Raw genomic sequence first — 19,689 nt, 5'->3', positions numbered from 1 at the left:
AACGGAAGATTTGCATATTTACTAAATTGTTTATTTCTTAGGTTTTATTTACTTAAAAGTTACTTCAGAGAACTTATACTGCTCATGTCACAATAAAAGGTCATATTAGACTTACAGGCCAGAAGAAACAATTGCAATCACTAACAAAAATCAAAGCTGGGATGTTTGTTCAAAATCTTGAAGCTCATTGAATCACCCTTACCATTTTAGTCTATATTCACAGTGGTCTTAGTTTATTATAGTCAATTCCAAAATGTCAGACACCTGCAACACCAAAAGCATGCAGTACACAGAAGCTCTAAAATATTCCTCCCCTCATTCCAGGTGTCAGTGTCAGAAATTGTTTCACAGGGATGGAGTAAATCGGGACCTGTTGCCATAAGAAAATCACCAACTGAATGTGCAAGTTTCAAATGTTATTATTTCAACTCAAAAAATCTGTACATCCAGATTAGCTGAGACACCAGCTACACAGGAGAAGAATAAGTCTCCAGGGTAATTTAGGGTTGAATAGTCCTCACCTAACAAAACAAAACAAAAAAAATTGCATCTCCTTAGAATATGAATAACTGTTGATAACTGCAAGAGAAGCAAAGCCACAGATCTCACTTCTGGAGAGAGACAAATATTAACCAGAACAAGAGCAGAGCCTCATACATCAGTGCACTGCAAGATGACATATTACAAAATCCAAAATGAGGGTTTTTCCTAATATCACAGCAGCATTTCAGTCTAAATTAGTATCAAAGATCTCTGCCATTATTCCTAGTTGTCTACATCTATGAAAAACGTTACTTAGTAGTAAGCATTTCAGTAGGACACTGAGTACCTATTTTATTTTAGCTAAATGTTTCTAGAGCTCGACAGTAAATGATATGCATGAGCCATGTTGACTGTCATCTTCCACTTCTAATTTGACTGTCAGACATAAAAGTAACTTGCTAATGTTTCATTCCAATTTCAGCACCATGAGCCTGTTGCATAAGCTGCCTGCTAAAAGCTGTTCCAGATGGAATGACAGTATTTTGTAGGACCCCAAAGATGTAGCTATAGAGATGCATGTGTCAACAGCATTGACAGCATGACCTTTTTCCCCTTTTTTTTTGTCAGCAGTTCTTATTTACACCCTACAGTTTTTCCCCATTCCTTATAAGACAGGTCACACAGGAAAAATAAAGTTTCAAGTCCCTCAGCCATCTTCCTGCAATCACATCTACCTGAGCACACAAGGCAGAGGACAAAGGAGGAAGGTTTATAAACAGTAAGGTATTTTCAAAGTTACAGCCAAGGCCCAAAATTTATTTTAAAGAGGAAACAAAATCCAGTCTCCTACTAACAAGTTCCAGAATGATGGAGAGCTTTGATGATTTTCATTAGAGATATTTTCTCTCATGAATAGTCAGTAAAATGCCGGTACTCCTCTCATTAGAAACAGGCTTTAGAAAACAACTTGTAAACAATGAATAACAACTTCTACTGATTGTACCATTTTTACTGATAATTTATATACTATATTAACATCAAAGAGCATTCATTATTAGCTCTTAATAAAATAAATCACAAAAAGCCTACTTATCCTTCTCAAATAAAAATATGTAAATTACACCCATTGCTCATCTTAAACAATACAGGTAAAACAATACACTTTTTCTGACACATAGGCTGTACAAGGAACACAAAGAAGACTTTTCCACACACGCACCTCTTCGCACCCTCAAAAGAGGAAATTACCACAGGGCACTTCTGTCCTTTTTCAGATGAACAATTCAGTGTTCTGAAGTATTACAAACATTTAATTTACATTTCTTAGTTTTTCCTCTACGATATAATTTCTTTTTGACACAGAGTGCCACAGCACACAGTACAAGGAAGAGAAAAAAAAAGCCGTGTAGGGTTGAAAGGCAACAGGAAGAATGGAGAAGGAATGGCTTTTGTTATTTCGACAGCACTCAGCTCGGTGCAGAGTTGGATTTATAATAGGTTCTTTAAGAGCAGCAGTTTTCCATGGTGTAAGAGTGCCACACAGCTCTGGTTCCTGGAGTGCCTCACACCAACAACTTCAAAACTAACTCACTGCAGATGTCCCTATGATCATCTAATCAGACATCAAAAGCAATACACTGACAAGCTCCTGCGCTGATTAGGAGTGTTCTATATATGTTGCACAGTGCAAACAGACACACAGGAGTTGCTTTAAAAATGGATTCACCCACATCAGAATTCTCTTTTTAAAAACTCAAACTGTTTGGAACTCCCCAGTTGAATGACAGAAAATCCTTTTAAATTTCCCCAGATCTTCTGTTCAGTTCCACAGTGCAGTATTTCAAGAACAAGAGTTAAATTATTAATAGGGAGACTTTTACCAGAAAAAAAAAAGCCTTCCAGAATTTAAAAACGTTGGTATTCTGAATGACAGCCTGAGACCACACCACATTAGGGAAGCAGTCTTGCCTTACCCTACAACATACATGGTAATATCTAAGATGTATTTCCATATCGACTTTGATGTCTAATTATTATGTCAACAAGCACGGATTTAAATCATTACTATGTTTCTCTCAATATCTCATTTCCTTCTCAGAGCCCACCTCCTGCAATACTTCAAGAGGGCTTATAAGAAAGATGGGGACAGACCTTTTAGTAGGGCCTTTTGTGATAGGACAATGGGTAACGGTTTTAAACTAAAAGACGGTAGATTTAGACAAGACACAAGGAAGAAGTTTTTTACAGCCTAGGTGGTGAAACACCAGCTGTCTGGAGAGGTGGGAGATGCCCCATCCCTGGAAACATTCAAGGTCAGGCTAGACTCAAACTGAAAGAGGCAAAATTTAGGTTAAACAGGAAGAAGAAATTCTTTACTGTGCGGGTGGTGAGACACTGGAACAGGTTGCCCGGAGAAGTTGTGGATGCCGCATCCCTGGAGATGTTCAAGGTTGAATGAGGTTTTGAGCAACCTAACCTAGTGGAAAATGTCCCTGCTTATTGCAGGAGGGCTGAAACTAGATGATCCTCAAAGGTCCCTTCCAAACCAAACTGTTCTATGATTCTCATAGCTATGGGAGAATTTCAAATTGAAATTCTAACACATGCAAAAACCTGACCTAGTCCAGTAAACATACCGGACAAAAGTTCTATCTTCTAGAATGAAGGCAATAAATTCTCATGGCAGTGCAGTCTCTTAAGTCTCAGCAGAAGCCTGCCCAATCAACCCAAGCTATAAACTCTATAGAATTATTCCACCACTGTGTCAAAACATGCCCTACTTTTAAAAAGCATGATCAGATTCACTAATATTTCTGTTTTTTTCTTAAAATAAAATACCCAAACATTTTGAAAGTACTACTCAGAATCTTTATCTCATAGCCAAACTCTGATTGCAGCATATCTTTATGTTTACATATGTATATAATATCGTAGGGAAAAGGAACAAATCATGGAGCTGCATCCTTACACTTGTGGACATTATGCTAATTCACAGACTCTTAATCAGGAAGGCTAATACACCACAAGCACAATTAACAGCCAGAAGAACCAGAGGAGGTTTTGACCCTTTTTAACAAGGGCTTGAAACATAAAAATGTTCTGATTATATACGAACCTTATTCAAAATTGCAAATTACATGTCCACAATGCATAAAATACAGTCAATTTCAAGTCACGTCTAGGCAAAAATTGAAACTGTATTGAGCCACTAGAGTAGCTCTTCAATTGATCTAGCATCTCATTGTATCTTTAAATATGGATAAATACAATTTAATCAGCCAGTCTCATTGATTAACTCCAAGATAACCTAAGTATTTATCCAGAAAACATGTAGGTGTAAAAGAAAGTCATGCAGAACACAGCATATCCATAATAATCAGCAAGTTAACAAGAGGGGGTGAAACTTTAGTCCCACTATAATTAATGCAAAATTCCCATCATGCCAAATAGGATCACAATCCTCCACCTAAAACTCATGATATATCAAGTCTTACAATAGTAGGTATGTCTGTCCCTGGGCAAAAAGAAAGACAAGCAGAAGTCACAAGAAGTCACAGCTCCAGAAACAAAAGTTCAAGTGTTTTAGTTATACATTAGCAATTACTACCTGGATGAACTGGACTGAGTAGAAGCAGCAAAATGTATTCTATTCCCCAAAAAGTTTAAAAACCTCAAACCAGCAGAACCCTAGAGTTCTGACTTTCTGTCTTGCTGCATCTGATCTTTACCACAGTGAACACTGAGCAGAGGGATCCAGCTAGGAACTTCTGAGCTGGTGGAGAGAACCTGACACTGCAGCTCCCCTTGGCAAGTTGGGGACAAGTGTTGAGCAAGTGTTAAGTGCCCCAAAAATGCTTCTTCTAAAAGACTTCAGCCCCCTAAATCACATGTCAGAGGAGATCCCCAGTTGAAGACTACATGCCCACTGCTAAACCCACCTTCTGAGGCCAGGTCACTCACAGCCAAAAAGCAGCTGGACTAGCCCTTGGCTATTGCCATGGCAAAGTTATAGCCACAGAATTTTTCAGAGAAGTGGAATCATGAAATCCTACAATGGTTTGGGTTGGAAGGACCTTAAAGATCAGCTAGTTTCAGCCCTGCAACAAGCAGGGACATTTTCCACTAGATTAGGTTGCTCAGAGCCTCATCCAATCTGGCCTTGAACATCTTCAAGGGATGGGGTGTCCATAGCTTCTCTGGGCAACCTGTTCCAGCGTCTCACCACTTGCCCAGTAAAGAATTTCTTCTTCCTATTTAACCTAAATTTTCCCTCTTTCAGTTTGAACCCATGACTCCTTGTCCTATCACTGCAGTTCTTGATGAAGAGTCCCTCTCCAGCTTCCCCATAGGCCCCCTTCAGATACTGGAAGGCTGCTCCACGCCCCCTTCTCTTCTCCAGGCTGAACAGCCCCAGCTTTCTCAGTCTGCCTTCATAGGGAAGGCTTAGGGCCCCTCACCAATTTTGTGGCCCTCCTCTGGACTCGCTCCAACAGGTCCCTGCCTTTCTTGTGCTGGGGACCCCAGAGCTGGACACAGCACAGCAGGTGGGGTCTCATTAGAACAGGGTAGAGAGGCAGAATCACCCCCCTTGCCCTGCTGCCCACGGTGCTTTTCCAGCCCAGGATTCAGTTGGCTTTCTGGGCTGTGAGTGCACATTGCCGGCTCACGCCAAGTTTTCCATCAGTCATTACCCCCCCAAGTCCTTCTCTGCAGGGTTGCTCTCAATCACTTCTCTGCCCAACCTGTAGGTGTGCCTAAGTACATTAAACTAATTCTGTATCCCTGAATCCTCTCTGAAGACCTAGGACAGGAAGTTTCCATTTTGAAAGCCTGGCCAGGGCTCTGTGACTCTAACTAGGCAGAAGAGCTAAACAGCTGCCTTCATAAAATAAAAAATTCACTAACAAATACTTTTTCTTCAATAACAAATTCAGATGTTTGTTATCCCTATTTTTCCCTGATTACAGTCTCTAAATTTTTCAGTGGCAGCTATCACAATAAGGAAAGAGAGGTTTGGATGAAAAAAGAAACTCAAATTTTGTACCATCTGTTAAATGACTTCCAGTCTGAGAGAACAGATGCTGGACTTCACTATCAGTTTTTGATTGATCTAGAAGTATTTTGTTAATTGGGGCTAAAACTACAGCTAAGACAGAATAAGTGTCAGGGAAAATATGAAAGAATAGCTCAAATTCTTCTCAAACTACCTGGTAACTCAGAAAAGGTTTTGTTATTTTAGCAATCATTATATAGTATTAAAAAAAACCCAAACAAACCTTTCTTTGAATAAACAGGACAACATCTAAAAAATAGAATGCATGCTCTGCTTAATGCCATAAACACTGTGAACAACTCAAATGGTCCACCAGGTTCAACCAGTTCACTTGAATGGGAGAGCAACGTTCTTTCCATGTATTACGGCATGTTTGCTGTTTTATTTCATGCCTTACGTATCTTACACCTGAACTGCACTTTCCTAGAGGCAAATCAGTGCTGTCTTCACATGGCAGTCACCTCTCAAAAACATGATCAACTACTGGTGTATCAGTACACACTGGAAGACAGCACACAGTCTAACTACAGGTATTTCTACACAGAACTGAACTGCCAGTTGCACATGTGCCAAACACCAAAATACCAGAAGTGCCAAAACAGTTAAGCTAATTATGAAAGTCAGTTTCAATTACAAAATAATTGCTAAGATAATTGTGGCATAAATACAGAGACTTAATTTTCACTACATGCACTGAAAAATGTTTCATCTACCGACAGCTCTGGGTTTTCTAACTTGCGTGTCACTGCAATGAAGTAGTTTAATGTGAAAAAACCACTGTTCTGTGACAAAGGAAATGCAGTAGTAATTTTAAATTTCCAGCAGCAATGTACAGAACAAATGAATTTTCTCTAAATACTGCTTTAACACTTGCGTGAAAGAGCATAGCTATATTCAAAATGCAGGGTTCAGTTGTTCGTGCCATGTTTTTTCATTTGTCAGATATTGATTTTTCTGTATGTTTTAAAACAATCTGTACCTAATATAACCTATGTTATTTAAGCTTTCTGTGCTTCCCAGAACATTAAGCCAAAGCATATTTCAGTATGATTGACGATCAGAGTTTTAGAAATGGTACTGTTGCAAAAATAAGAGCTGGCATAATGTACTTTGCTATAACTGATTTTCACTTAAAAAAACAAACAAACAAACTTTCAACCTTCTGGGCCTTTCCTCCCAGCCCTTACATGATACATAAAAAAAAAAAATTTCTTCTCCACCCCTGCTACCTGTCCAGTTTTGACTGTCACCCCTATAGCTGACAGAAGGATGCTCTGTATTTTAGGCATAGAGAATTCCTTTAGGCCTAGAGGATTCTTGTGTAATGATGCAAGTCAGTGAAGCATGGTGAGGTTTTAACCTCCAAGTATTACTGCAATTCTCATGTAATGGCATAAAATGCACTTGTCACCGCTAAAATTATACTAAAAAAAACCAACTCAACAAAACGCTATCTTTCTCTCCTTGATGGTCAAACATAAAGCATTCAAAACATGTCCTGGAATCAAACAGATTTCACTTATTTTTCCATTTTTTTTTTCCATTTTCATGGTTATAAATACCATAGCATCACATACTGACATACTCACTTCATATATTTCTCAACTTTGTAAAGCATGTACAATCTGCACTGTTAACCAAGTATTCTTTGTACCTTCATTTATCAGACTAAGTCAGTATTTCATTAATATGTAAATGCTTGCAGCAAACATCATGAAAAACCTCTCGGCTCAAACAAGTCTGACAAATGATGCAGGACTTTGACAAAGTTCAGCCCCCTTTAACATCATAATGTACTTGGAGAGTCACTGGGACTATTAAAATTGCACCACTTAGTGAATAACACAAGCCATTGTAAAAGAAAGTGCATGCAAAAAATTTAGGTGCACATGCATTTGGCCATGCAAAGAGGAACAATGAACAGCCAACCAAAATCCTGTGTTGGCCTTCAGAATTACAGTGTTAGACTGAGATCCACATAACATCATTAATGTGCAAGTCAACTGACTTTGTATTTACTTCCTTTATTCACATGAACTTAACTGGAAATGTTGTCTTACATACACCTTCAGCTGAAAGGTTCCCATCTCCAGTGTGTATCCCTGAACCCCAGTTGTCTCCTCCCACTCACTAACATGCCAATACAGCCATTTGTGGCCCCCTGCTATAAACTAGTTGTGATCGATGCTGAAATATCCCCCCTGCACCAAATGAAGAGACTGGGGGTTTCTGAGTGGTTTTTTGTTTTGAAACAAAACAGTGACAGATTGCTTTGCACAGCTGGGGTCAGGGAGTGAACTACAACACTGTGTGGAGAAGCTAAAGGGGAAAAGGCATAAATTTCACAAGCAAATAAAAGCAGTGCCACCATTTAAGCCAGCATTCATGTGGTCTTAAGTAGAGCAGTAGACTCACCAGAGCTTTCTAGGTAAACACCAAAAAATAGCTCTATTCTGCTTGATACACTTGTGTCCCAGCTGTCATTCAGAGGTTCTAAAGAATTCCATCTTTTTTAAGTAATGTAGGAACACCTTCCCCACACACAAACACAAAGCTTCAGATCTTAAAATTGCAAAGTGAAACATGTGGCCCAAATGTGACCAAGACAGCATCACTTTTAGAAGACTAAAGACAGCCTGCAAAAACATCTGATTAAGAGTTACTGCATCCTCACTAATTATGGCTTTCCAGTAATATTTAGTAGTAACTATATTGAAATAAACAAATTTGTCCTCAAAAGGGAAGAGTCAGATGTTAAAACAGGAAAAGTGAGATAAAGAAAAGCCTGGGTATCAAAGATGACAGAAATGCCATGAGAAAAAGGGTGCAGGAACAAAGAAGCAACAGTAAACTGGACAATACAATCCTGAACAAATGAAAAATTCCTAAAAGTTCAGTTTACATTCCAGAGTCATATGTCACCATTCAGCTTTAAGTAAATCTCTTTAGAGATTAGCAGAACCACTGCTAATTGATTGTACCACGTGAAATAACCATTTTTCCCAGAGGAAATTATTTCCTTTACAGAAAACAAGTATGATGCATTTTGTTATCGATCCAAATACAGCTTATAAAACTATTATATACCAACAGGTAAGAAAAGTTTTTAGTCTTAAGAAAAAGGTGAGTTGCATGACACCTACTGCCACGACATGCTTGAGACTGTGGTCACCGGGATGAGAAGCACTTGGGAAATCAGCAGGTGCCCCCAAAGCTGGATCACTGCTCCTTCGCACCAGAAGTGGCGTTCCTATGAGACAAAATAAAATGCAATGGTTCAAGGATGCTAAATAAGCACAAGGGACAGCTTCATGTGGTTTAAATAAGAGATGTGTGCAGCACTTAAATATAACCTTATCTGTGGTAATATCCACCTGTTAAATGACTAGATTTGATAGTTGTGCCATTTAGTATTTACTAAGCTAGAGAAATGATAACGCTTTTAAGCACTGTTATGCAGACTTGCTAAGTTAGGTAAAAACTCCTGACAAACAGGAGAAAAAGGCACCTTCTCAGAAAAGCTAATGAGTAGTTGCACGTATCTGTGGCCACATGTACCTTCAGGTTCTGCCAGGGAAATCATATGGTTGGTCTGAGGAATAACTGTGAACACAGGAAGTAGCTACTATTGTTAGTTCCTACAACTGGTAGTGGACTCAAGAACATGGACTCAAGACTTTCACTCCCCACTAAGGACAGCTCTCATTGTGCTATTCCGCATTAATCCACCAAACTGGGATCTCACAATCTCATCTTCAACTGTTCCTTGGTTTCTCCTGGTGTACAGCCAAAGGCTGTACTGAGCAACTGCTTGTCTTCCCCATACCAATTACACAAGCCCACATTTAACCTGTATAGAAGGTCAGTGTGACTGTGATGGCATGACCATGTACATAGTCACAAATTCTATTCCCATAAGGACACAAGATGCAATAGTCCATCATCACCACCACACCCCCTGTGCTGTCCCAACCTGAGGCAGAGGATCAGGCAGATCAAATGACAGATCAGGCACAAGAGGCAGCTGAAGGATAACTCCCTACAATAACTTCATTTAGTATCTAACATGCCTTGGGCTGGCTGTGCAGAAATGGCCTAAATACAGATATAAAGAGGGGGAAGAAATTTCATTTACAGCAGATCTGTCTCCCACTCCTGACTGCCAGGACTGCCAGGGAACAGACACAGGCAGTTGCAGTTGTTTGAGAAAAGTTATAGATTAAACAGCTTCCACTTGCAGGCATCTTCAATTAGACTTAACAAGTATTCATGTCTATTCATGTGCTTTCTGGGAATAACCTCAAAGACCAGTCAGCAGCTTCTAGCAACACAGTCATCCAGTTAACAGAGTACACTACAGAACATCCTTTGCAAAACTTCTGGGTGGGTTGAGAGGGAAAACATCTTTAGGAATACGAGAAGGGAATTTTTCACATTATCCAAAATAAAATTCAACCAAAAATCCCTTTTTTTTCCTCCAAACCTTTCCCAAGTAATTAATTTATAGGCAAAATCACAAAAAAATTATAGAACATTGGTCTAAGACAGTAATTCTTCAAATGTTTCAAGTGAGTGAAATTAAGATTATAGCTGTCAGTTATAATACTAATTATAGTGGCTGGGGCTGATGACAGCCATAATTACTAGATCTATAAAAGGAGTTTGAACATGCAACAGTTTCCTCATTAGATGCTAACAAAGCTGGAGTGATCTGTACCACATTCACTTTCAGCACATCTTTGTCATTACAGTTGGAATAAATACCAGCACCTGACGTTGAGGAACAACTAGAGAACCTAATGATCTTACCCTTCCTCATAGAGAGCAACAGTTTTTATATGCAGGTAATCCCTTCTGTGCTGACTTCCACAGGAAATCAGTAAGAAAAGCAAAAGTAAGACTTAAATTTGTGTCCTGGTATTGAGGGAATGCTCAAAAATCAGAAGGTGAATATTGTTTTTTGTACCAAGTGATTACCATCTTTGCACCAAGAGCTATGCCTGTTTTTACAAGGAGGTTCTGCAGAAAGGGTTTGGTCACCAAACTTATTCATTTTGTGTGATTTTCCAAATGTGTCAGTATGTCAAAATGAACCAAATCTCTCCACTCAAATATTCCCATTCTTCACATGAAGCTTAAGAGAAATTTGTTTCCTCTCTAGGCACACTTGATAAGAAGGTATATAAAAGCTAAACCCAAGAAACATTGGGTTTTTAAGTTACTCTGTTCTTTAAGATAAATGTTTATTCGTTAAAATAATTTTTTCTATATATGACCAAAGTGTTTCTGGTGGCCTGTATCCAATTTTCAGTCTCTCCTCAATACAACAGATCCTGAGACATTTTTGTGTGATTCAATATAATTAAGTCTCCAACTCCTTTTGACATAAACATGAAAAGTTCCTTACACTCTTCAAGGTCACCATTCCAGCCCCTTTCCTCATTTCTGTTCTCCTTTTTCCACAATGAAAAATCCACAGAAACTCAAAGAGGCTACAAAAAATTCCCCACATTCAACTAAAGAGACCAAAGATACAAAGGGAGGGGGACAAGTCATCCCATCCAAAAACCAAAAAAAAAAAAAAATCACTTATATCAAGCTCACTCCCTCTACCAAAGCCAACACTCTGAAATCAGATTTCGCCTTTTTCCTGAGCTATCTTCTACAACCAGCTCCTCATTTCTTTCCCATTCCTCTGGCTGAGAGAGAGATGAAGGACCTATCACCGTGACTGCTGGGAAACAGGACCCCCATTTGTTCCAGGGCCTCCTCGCAGCCCCAGCAGGTGAAAGATGATGTCTCCTGTCTCACACCACTTCAGCACTTCTCTGCTCTCTCTGCTGACTGTTGCAAGATGCTGTTTTTACTACATTCTCCATCCTCAGTTCTGAGATCTCCTTTTACTTGTTTTTTGTCACTGTTTTCCAGAGAAACTGAAGCAAAATGACAATTTTCAATTTTCAATTTACAGCTGTCTAAACTATGAAACCAAAGTCTGCAGGAGTAGCAGGATTATAAAGAATACTGTTTTCCAGTTTGGGAAGATGGTTCTGCAGCTATTTGCTCTCTTTTTATTCTTGCAAGTTTTTGCTTATTGCTATGAGGCTATGAAATTTATGGTGCTCATCTGGAATGCTTCCCTACTTGCACAAAAACAACTGGATTTTTTTGGCTATTGTCTATAATGCTTTCTCTTTTCTCCCAATATGCTGCAAATTTTAGGGTCCTACACATCATTTTCTTCTTGAAGAGAAAACCAGAGTCTATTTTCTTCATTTTTTTAAAATGTATTTACAGACATCTAACAATTTCTTGCACAGAAATATCACACATCATAACATCTCTGTGAAATAAGTCAGCTGTAGTCTTTAGCTAAAATTATACAAAACAGTCCCTCTGGCCCTTATTGTTTTACATGCACACACCACAAAAACACAAAACCAACCTTTTACTAGACAATAATAAATTGAACCAAGGTGTTCTCTCTAATAGTAGAAAACACATAGCAAATAGGAAGATCGGATTAAAGATTTGAGAAGTGGTACTTTCCTCCTTGGCAGGGAGAGTCCCTTATCATCTTTCACGAGACAGCAATTCTCAGCAGTTCCCTGAGCTGACACACTCTCCTCCATCTCCCCTCATCTCCTTTGTGGCTCAGGTTGCCCCCTGCCACAAGAACAGCATTCCAGCCTGCACTTCTACTACGGGCTCCTTTATTTTTCCAGCCTTTCCCCGCCTCCTCTATACTGCATACTCGGGTCTCTTGAAAGCAAGCATGCTCCCTGGCACTCCAGAGAGAAACCTTCCCAAATCCCACTGCCCAGGACTCAGCCTGACTCAGGAGCCAAACCACATCCATTATACATATATATCTTGAATTTGTTCATCACCATCTTCCTTAGACATAGATAAAATGTAATGAAAAACCATCACCAATACTATTTATTACAGACACGCTATAGACAATTATACACATTTTCTTAAGAGATTCTATCAGACATTTTCTTCTGTCAGGAAACAGAATGTTGCCTTTTTCCTTACTGCTTTCCTTTTGTCATAGTGTGCTTCCATGTTATTCTACTCACGCTTTGCATTTGTGCTGAACATTTATAACAACCAGTGTAAGCTCAAACACAAAATTCATCTTCCTCTGAATGATGAGACACACAGAAACTCCTTCCTGCATACCAAGTTGATCATAGAAACACATTTTTTTTACAAACCCTACTATTTTGTCCAGAGCAGCACTTTGTATTTTAAACTTAGGAACTCAGTTTAAAGAAACAGTCATCCCCATCTTGCAGCATTGCATCACAAGTTTATGGACAAAGAAATTCAAACACATGTTCAAGACTAAAATTTTTCTCATGATGACAGCTTTAACCTCAATCACTTCAGGGTGTGCTTCCCCTTCTTTCAAAATTTGCACCATGTACCTTTTACTATGGTATCACAGCACCTTCTAAGCACACGTGGATGTGTCAGCCTTATTCACAATACATACTCTTTGACAAAGCTGATGAGATAAAGTCCTGCACTTTTCCTTCCTTAAAGTAAATTCTATCACCTAGTCTCGACTGTAAATCAATCTTTTCCTTTTGTTAGCATCACCCTCAAAAATAAGTATCTACACAGATTCATGGTTAACAGTGTATTTTCCTTGAACTCTTATGTTTTGGAAATATTTTTTTTTAACTGCAAATATGGCTGAAACAAGCATATGGTAGAAACCACACTTAAATTTAAATTGGTTGCATTAGGGAAAAAAAACCCACAAAACAGAGGAGAGAAGTTCTGCAATTTGTACACAATTAAAACTTGTATCAACACAATGGCAAAAGAAACATCTCCATACCAGATGTAACCCTATTGTCTTAGTTTGTTTAGCTTGTAAATTTCCCTAAAAAAGCTGTGTACAGGCATTAACATACCCTGAACAGGAGTGTGCTCTGCCTCACTTATGCCCTTTGGCAGTTCAAAAATCATCATCTGATGTTAGGAGGAACCTGACTAACCAGAAGTGAAGGGCTTAAGAACACTGTGCAACTGCAGGCAAACAATGCAAGGTCTGGAGTTCAGGATCTGAACATGGTCAGGGGAACTCTGGTGCTCCAGTTGTCCCTGCTGACGTCCCCCTAAGCTCTGCAGGGTTTCTAGGCTCTGAGTTCTGGCATCAAATTTAAGGCCTAAATTTAGACAGCTGACTACTGCTCAGGGTGACCAATATGACAAAAAAAGATTATTCCTATCCCTCCTTAATTTTGCTCATTTGCTCTAAAGTCTCTTAGCTCATGAAAGCACAGTTTACCCCCAGTCTGAATCCCTTTATTCTTTGAGATTTAGGTTGTAGGTTGCTGTTACTGGGACAAATTCAGAAAAATAGTGAAGACAACGAGAGTTTATCACCCAAGAGCATTTTTGGTAGGCTGAGCTATCTATAATGCAGTCAGGATATGTACTGAAAATCGATTTTAGCATTGCTTTGGATGCAAACACTCTCAGATGATTTTAGGTAAGTTGACACACCAAGGAACACAGGAAGCACAAACAGATGTGCACTGTTGTGCTACTGCATCAGTGACAGTAGCATAACACATTTTGAGGTTGGTTTGTTTGTTTTTCCAGGTAACAAGGAAGAATTATTTCGGAGGAGAACAAACTAGACACTTGGACAGAATACCATAAGTGGGTAGAAGAGATTTTACAGTAAATCACCTACACAGTTAAAGTCATAATTTTAAATTCGTGAATATAAAAATGCTGACTATGATGGGAAAGGAGCTGTTCATCAAGTGTGTATCAACCTGTCAGCTGCTGAAGGCCATACCAATGACAATCACTCTGCTGCCTGCTTCCAAATTACATCTGCCAGGACAGACAAACAAATTATTTTCTTACCTGCAGATACCTCCAAATATTTCTTCATAGCTCCTTCTCAGCAAATCATAACAACATTTCAAGTCAGAGTTGAAACAAAACACCATAAATACTATATTCATACACACACAAATGTGAAACTGCACTTCAACATAGACAGTTCTTGGCTGGAAGAGCTCTGAACAGATACCAAATGAACAACCAGCATGTAAACCGAGAAGTAAAAATTACTTTTAAACTGGTTCTGTTATGAAACAGGTCAGGCACTGGAAACAAAATTACAGCAAGATATTAATTTGTATTTAAATACATAGAAGATCATTAATATATGCTTATTTTTCTTCTTTTTATCAGAGAATTTTCACCTTAACAGGCATACAGACTTCCACTCAGTGCTTTTTGAGAGCACTGAGCAATCAGTGTGAGTAAATTTGGTCACCTTCAGATTTATTGCTTACCACCACCTGAGGCATCATGTAATGGTTCTGCCATGTACTTCACATGTACCTGACATGAGCTTGTATGTTCTACCTTGTGATAGGACTGTACAGCTTCTTTTATTTCTTAAATATGTAACACTCTGATGATGTGACATCTATGTTTACAGCTAACTCAAATTGCTCGTAATAGCACCTATCAATACAATTTCAAATCTAAAGCTATCTGTTCTTCCCAAAGTGCACACTGCACTTTTTAAATTCCCATGGATACAAGATTAGATTAATGACCTAGGATGATGTAATGGTTAAGACAATTGACTTAAATCTACAAACAGATGAAAATCCATTTCCAACAAGGACTGTCTTTTACATATCAACCCAGTGCAGAACAAAGTACTTCCCTATCACTCTAAATAACGTGTAATTTTTCTTACAAACTAAAATTAAAGCAATGGCCTACAAGTAAAACTCAGCAATGGCTTTAAACGGGTATTGTTTTGGGGTAGTGTTCCTCAGTGCCAGGTATTTCAAAATAATTACTTTCTCCAGTTGCATGTGCTGTAACATATTAAGTCAGATTTCAGTTATGAAGTCAAGAACTGTTCTTACAGTTTTTATGACCAGAATGAAATTTCTTTAGTCTGGTTGTTGTCAGAAACAGGGCCTAATGAAAAAATTATGGAATGTTTACAGCTTTTGCAGTTTCAAAGACAGACGTGCAAGAATCACCTACATACATTATTTCAGTAATAAAGTTTATCTAGATCCCATTTTCAGGATCAAAATCTACGTCCCCATGATAAGAAGTTTACTGCTTTTCCTCTTAAGGCACTAAGACATATATTCATCTACAGAATACGTACAAATAATGCCAATACTTTCCTCTCGTTTCAAAATTCTTCTCAAAAAAATTTCCAGCTGAAGGACAGGACTTGAGTTTGGATCTTAACCAGGTATTCTCTTTGTGCACTTAAGTTCACAACACATGCCAGACATGAGCAACTTCAGGATCCTCTCTATCAACAGAGTGCCCCTATTTTCAGCTCCTCATCAGAAGACAGGGAGCACGTAGACTTACTGGAGTCCTGGGAGCACCATGACTCTGCTCCAAAGGGTCCTGGCTACAGGTACCACATGGAAGAGACTGAGCAGAGGGGAAGGAGCTGCAGCAGAATCCTCCAGGCATATGGATCAAACAGCTCACAACAGGGAGTTGTGATTTTTTTCCTCCCAATTCAAGCTCAAGCAAAGTGTGCAGCTCCTTCCTTTGCTGGGTAGACTGATCAGGAGTTACGTGAAAATACACTGGTTATTCCAAAAGACAATCAGCACTTTCCACTGTGGGCCAGGATTTCTCTTACTCTTGTACAAGTGAAGCGTCTTTATGAATCACACAACTATTTTGCATCTACTGATGATGGACATCCTCCAATTCACAGTTTCAGATACAAGATCAAAAATTACAGCCACTTCAAACAGTTTGGGGTTTAATTATTATTTGGAGGGAAAAAATTGTCTTACATTAGAATTTCCCTAAGTGCATGCGCGCGTACACACACTTTTTTTGTCTGCTTATTTTGTTGGTTTGTTTTGGGAGTTGGGTTTTTGGTTTGGGGTTTTGCTTTGGTTGGTTATTTTTTAAAATTTAATATCTTTTAAATGACATTCAGATGTCAAAAGAAACTAAACTCTGGATACACTTAAAACCACCAGTTGTCTTAGTCATCCACCTTGCTGGACACAGCAAAAAGTGTTCATCTTATTAAACAGACTGGGTTTTTTTAAGCACATATTACCTGTAGTTACTGAATTTAAATAAATCATTTTAGGGTAATATATCCTATAAGATTTTAAAACTAATAGATCTCAGACTCTCGCACCTCATTTTTATTCACAGATTAAAAGGTGAAAATAAGTATTTCTTCTATTTCAATTCCCAGTCCATTTCTCAACTTCAAATGAAATACTTAATGAACTGTACTAGTTGAATAAACTGACACAAAGAAAATATTCTGTGCACCTGCAAAAGAGGCCACGCTGCCAAAAGCTGGTTTAGCACTTCAGCTAACATCAGTTAGAGGTGCTTATGCAGTCACTTTTCCACGGTTCAATGATTTAATTTTCTTTAAAACTTTGGCAGCTAAACTGTACAGCTTGAATATCACTTTGGCAGCATTTTATTGCTAGTAGTAGAGCAGTAAAATAAATTTTTTTGAAAATTTTAATGGTATTTTAAAGAACAATCACAAATTACAGCATTAGTATATTTTTGTAATTTTTAAATATGAACTGTGTTTTATATATATGATTTAAATTAAGAACCTTTTCTGGTTTTCCTTTCCTTAATAAGAGATGTCTTACTGTTATTATTTTCTATTCCAGTCATGGTAAACTAGTTTCTGTCTCAAATTTCAAACTTCCTCCTGATGATTTTAAAGGACATTTAGATAAAATAGTGAAACCTCCTGATGTTGAAACTTTCAGCAAGGTTTCAAGGATTAAGAACATAAGAACAGCTATAGTGGATCCACCTCACTCAGTATCCTGCATCCAGCAGTGTTAGTAAAGACTCAGGGAGAAAGCATAACAGTGTTGTATCCCACCAGCTTGCAGAAAATAACATTTGAAATATTTCCAAATCTGTGTGTTATCTGGACATATTTCCAGACATTGGTGAGCACCTCCTGTGAATTTGTCTAATCCTATTATAATTCATTGATTTTTGGTGTGTTAAATCAAATTACACAGTTTAGTTGAATGATTCATGAAAAAAATCAGTTTAGGGTTGTTTTGCTTTGTAATCTGTCGAACAATAGTTTGGTTTGATACTCTAGTTTTTACATGGTGAGGAGATTCAATAATCACTCCCTACTGATCTGTCTTAATACTTAAAATGGTAAGATGACTATTTCTACAGAAAAGTTAAAAAAGGACTCAGTCAGAGAGGGTTACCTGTCCCTTTTTGTAGGAAGCTGGAGAAGAAATCACGAAAATACTCTGCAGGATTTATCTTTCCAGTGAAGATACTGCATCCTTCTTTCACTTAATGTCTACAGTAAACAGACCTCACTCTAATGAAGTAATGATTTAAGAAGAAAGAAAAACATAAATCAACAGCCAGTGGGTCTTTGGGAAAATTGTGCAACATATTGGTAGGGAGATGCATCTTTTTGCAACTATGCTCAGGTGTAGCAAGTAAATACCACAACTCTACATTTTAATTGGCTGATATTCTAGATATCTGTTGTGAGAAACAATCATAATCTGAAGTGGCACTTAAAAGAAGAGGGACAAAAAATGAACTGTTAACTAAGGCTCTTGAAAGGGTAAATTCGATAGAAAGCAATGAGAAAGAACTACATGGCAATGGGCAAACTGAATGATTTAACAATTATTTGTAACTTCCTTAATAATGGCTTTCATTAAGATAGTTCATCTGTATACAGGAACATGTTCATACGGAAGACAACAGTAAACAATCATTAGTGAATAAACCATGCAGAAAAAAAAGCATTAAAAATGTATTAGTTTGGTTCCTTAAGGAAAAAAAAAGGTGATCTACTACCTCAAGGCTTTTAGCTGAACTCTTATTTCTTTTAACATGAACAATTTCAAACTATCAATCAGCCTGGCTTCACAGGCTCATTTGCCACCTGAAATACACATTTTGCCATATTGCCTCAGAGCTAATACACCCCAGAGTACTGCAGGGAATTATAAACAGCCACACTCTCCTCTGCCTTACCCAGCACCAGAGCGTACTGACAGAGGTGGCACTGCAGCTTTCCAGTGGGATATTACACTCCAGCCTTTCAAAGCCTTCAGCTGCAAATATTTAGCTTACCAAGTGGGTTGGTCTGTTCCTTAAGAGCTCTACCTCTGAAACTAGCTACGCATCATAACGATAGACAAATACTCACAAAAAGAGCAACATCACAAAATCAGTAAACAGACAGAAATCTGAGGAAAAACACTGCCATCGAATAAAGGGTGTCAAAAGGCACCGTTGCCTTTTGTAACAGAATTTATTCCATCATTTTAAGTCCCATTCATTACCTTCCCCAAAACCTTCCCTGAGGCAATAAAAGGCTGGAAATTAACATCTCAGCTAGAGAGTTACTGCAGAAAAGTCTGTAACTTGTGATGGAAAAATATTTTTCTCCCTCCTTAACATATTTTCATGGGGATACCCCTCTTACTCCAAAGTAAGGCATATTAAACCAAGTGCAAAGGGAATAGAGACAGAGGGAATAACTGATGAGAAATAATCTTTAGGGAAATCAGAGACAGAAGGGCTATTAAAGAGAAAAGGGATTCTTTGGTAACCAACTATGCACATAAATTTATTACCTATACTAGTATTAAGTTCCTGGGTATAGTGAAAGGAAGGAAAGTGGCTTGTTTTGTAAACAGGCATCCCAAAGACAGAAAAACACGTAGAAATTTTATATATATATATCTTTACAGAAAGCATTACTGTATTCTTTTCCTGCAATACAAAGATAAAGCAAAACTCATTTCCATGAATCAAGGACAACTGAGAAAGATCAAGCTTAAGTCATGAGGTCAAAATATACCAAGCTTCCACTCTGACTGAAATGAAAAGTCATCTTTAAACCTTTAGCTTGCATGAGAACAGAAACCATTTGTTTTAGAAATGCAAGTAGACTTGAATTGATCATCACAATTCTTTTAAAGCAGATTACACTGAGTGCTGCAGAGGAGAAAAATCTATCAAGTACAGTGTCATCCTCACAACACCTATGGCAAACAGCATAGGGCAATGTTTGATGATATCACTATGAGAGCAACCTTCCAGGACACTGGAAGAGAATA

General features: G+C 38.2%; 1 protein-coding gene across 9 annotated transcripts in view; it reads right to left on the bottom strand.

The window, feature by feature from the left end:
* PARD3B (par-3 family cell polarity regulator beta) overlaps nt 1-19,689 on the bottom strand; it is a 393,203-nt gene that overhangs the window by 253,724 nt on the left and 119,790 nt on the right. For 8 of the 9 annotated variants that reach the window (XM_051786819.1, XM_051786818.1, XM_051786820.1 and 5 more), the window contains exon 4: nt 8,680-8,786. The exons of the other annotated variant lie outside the window; for it this stretch is intronic. In XM_051786819.1, coding sequence (XP_051642779.1) covers nt 8,680-8,786 — 107 coding nt within the window. The remainder of the gene's footprint in view (nt 1-8,679; nt 8,787-19,689) is intronic. 9 annotated transcript variants of the gene reach the window in all.

This window comes from Manacus candei, unplaced genomic scaffold (assembly GCF_025592945.1).
Source record: "Manacus candei isolate 608988 ecotype Guabito, Panama unplaced genomic scaffold, ASM2559294v1 h1tg000023l, whole genome shotgun sequence".
Taxonomy (NCBI): Eukaryota; Metazoa; Chordata; class Aves; order Passeriformes; family Pipridae; genus Manacus; species Manacus candei.
This window is presented reverse-complemented; position numbering and strand designations above follow the sequence as displayed.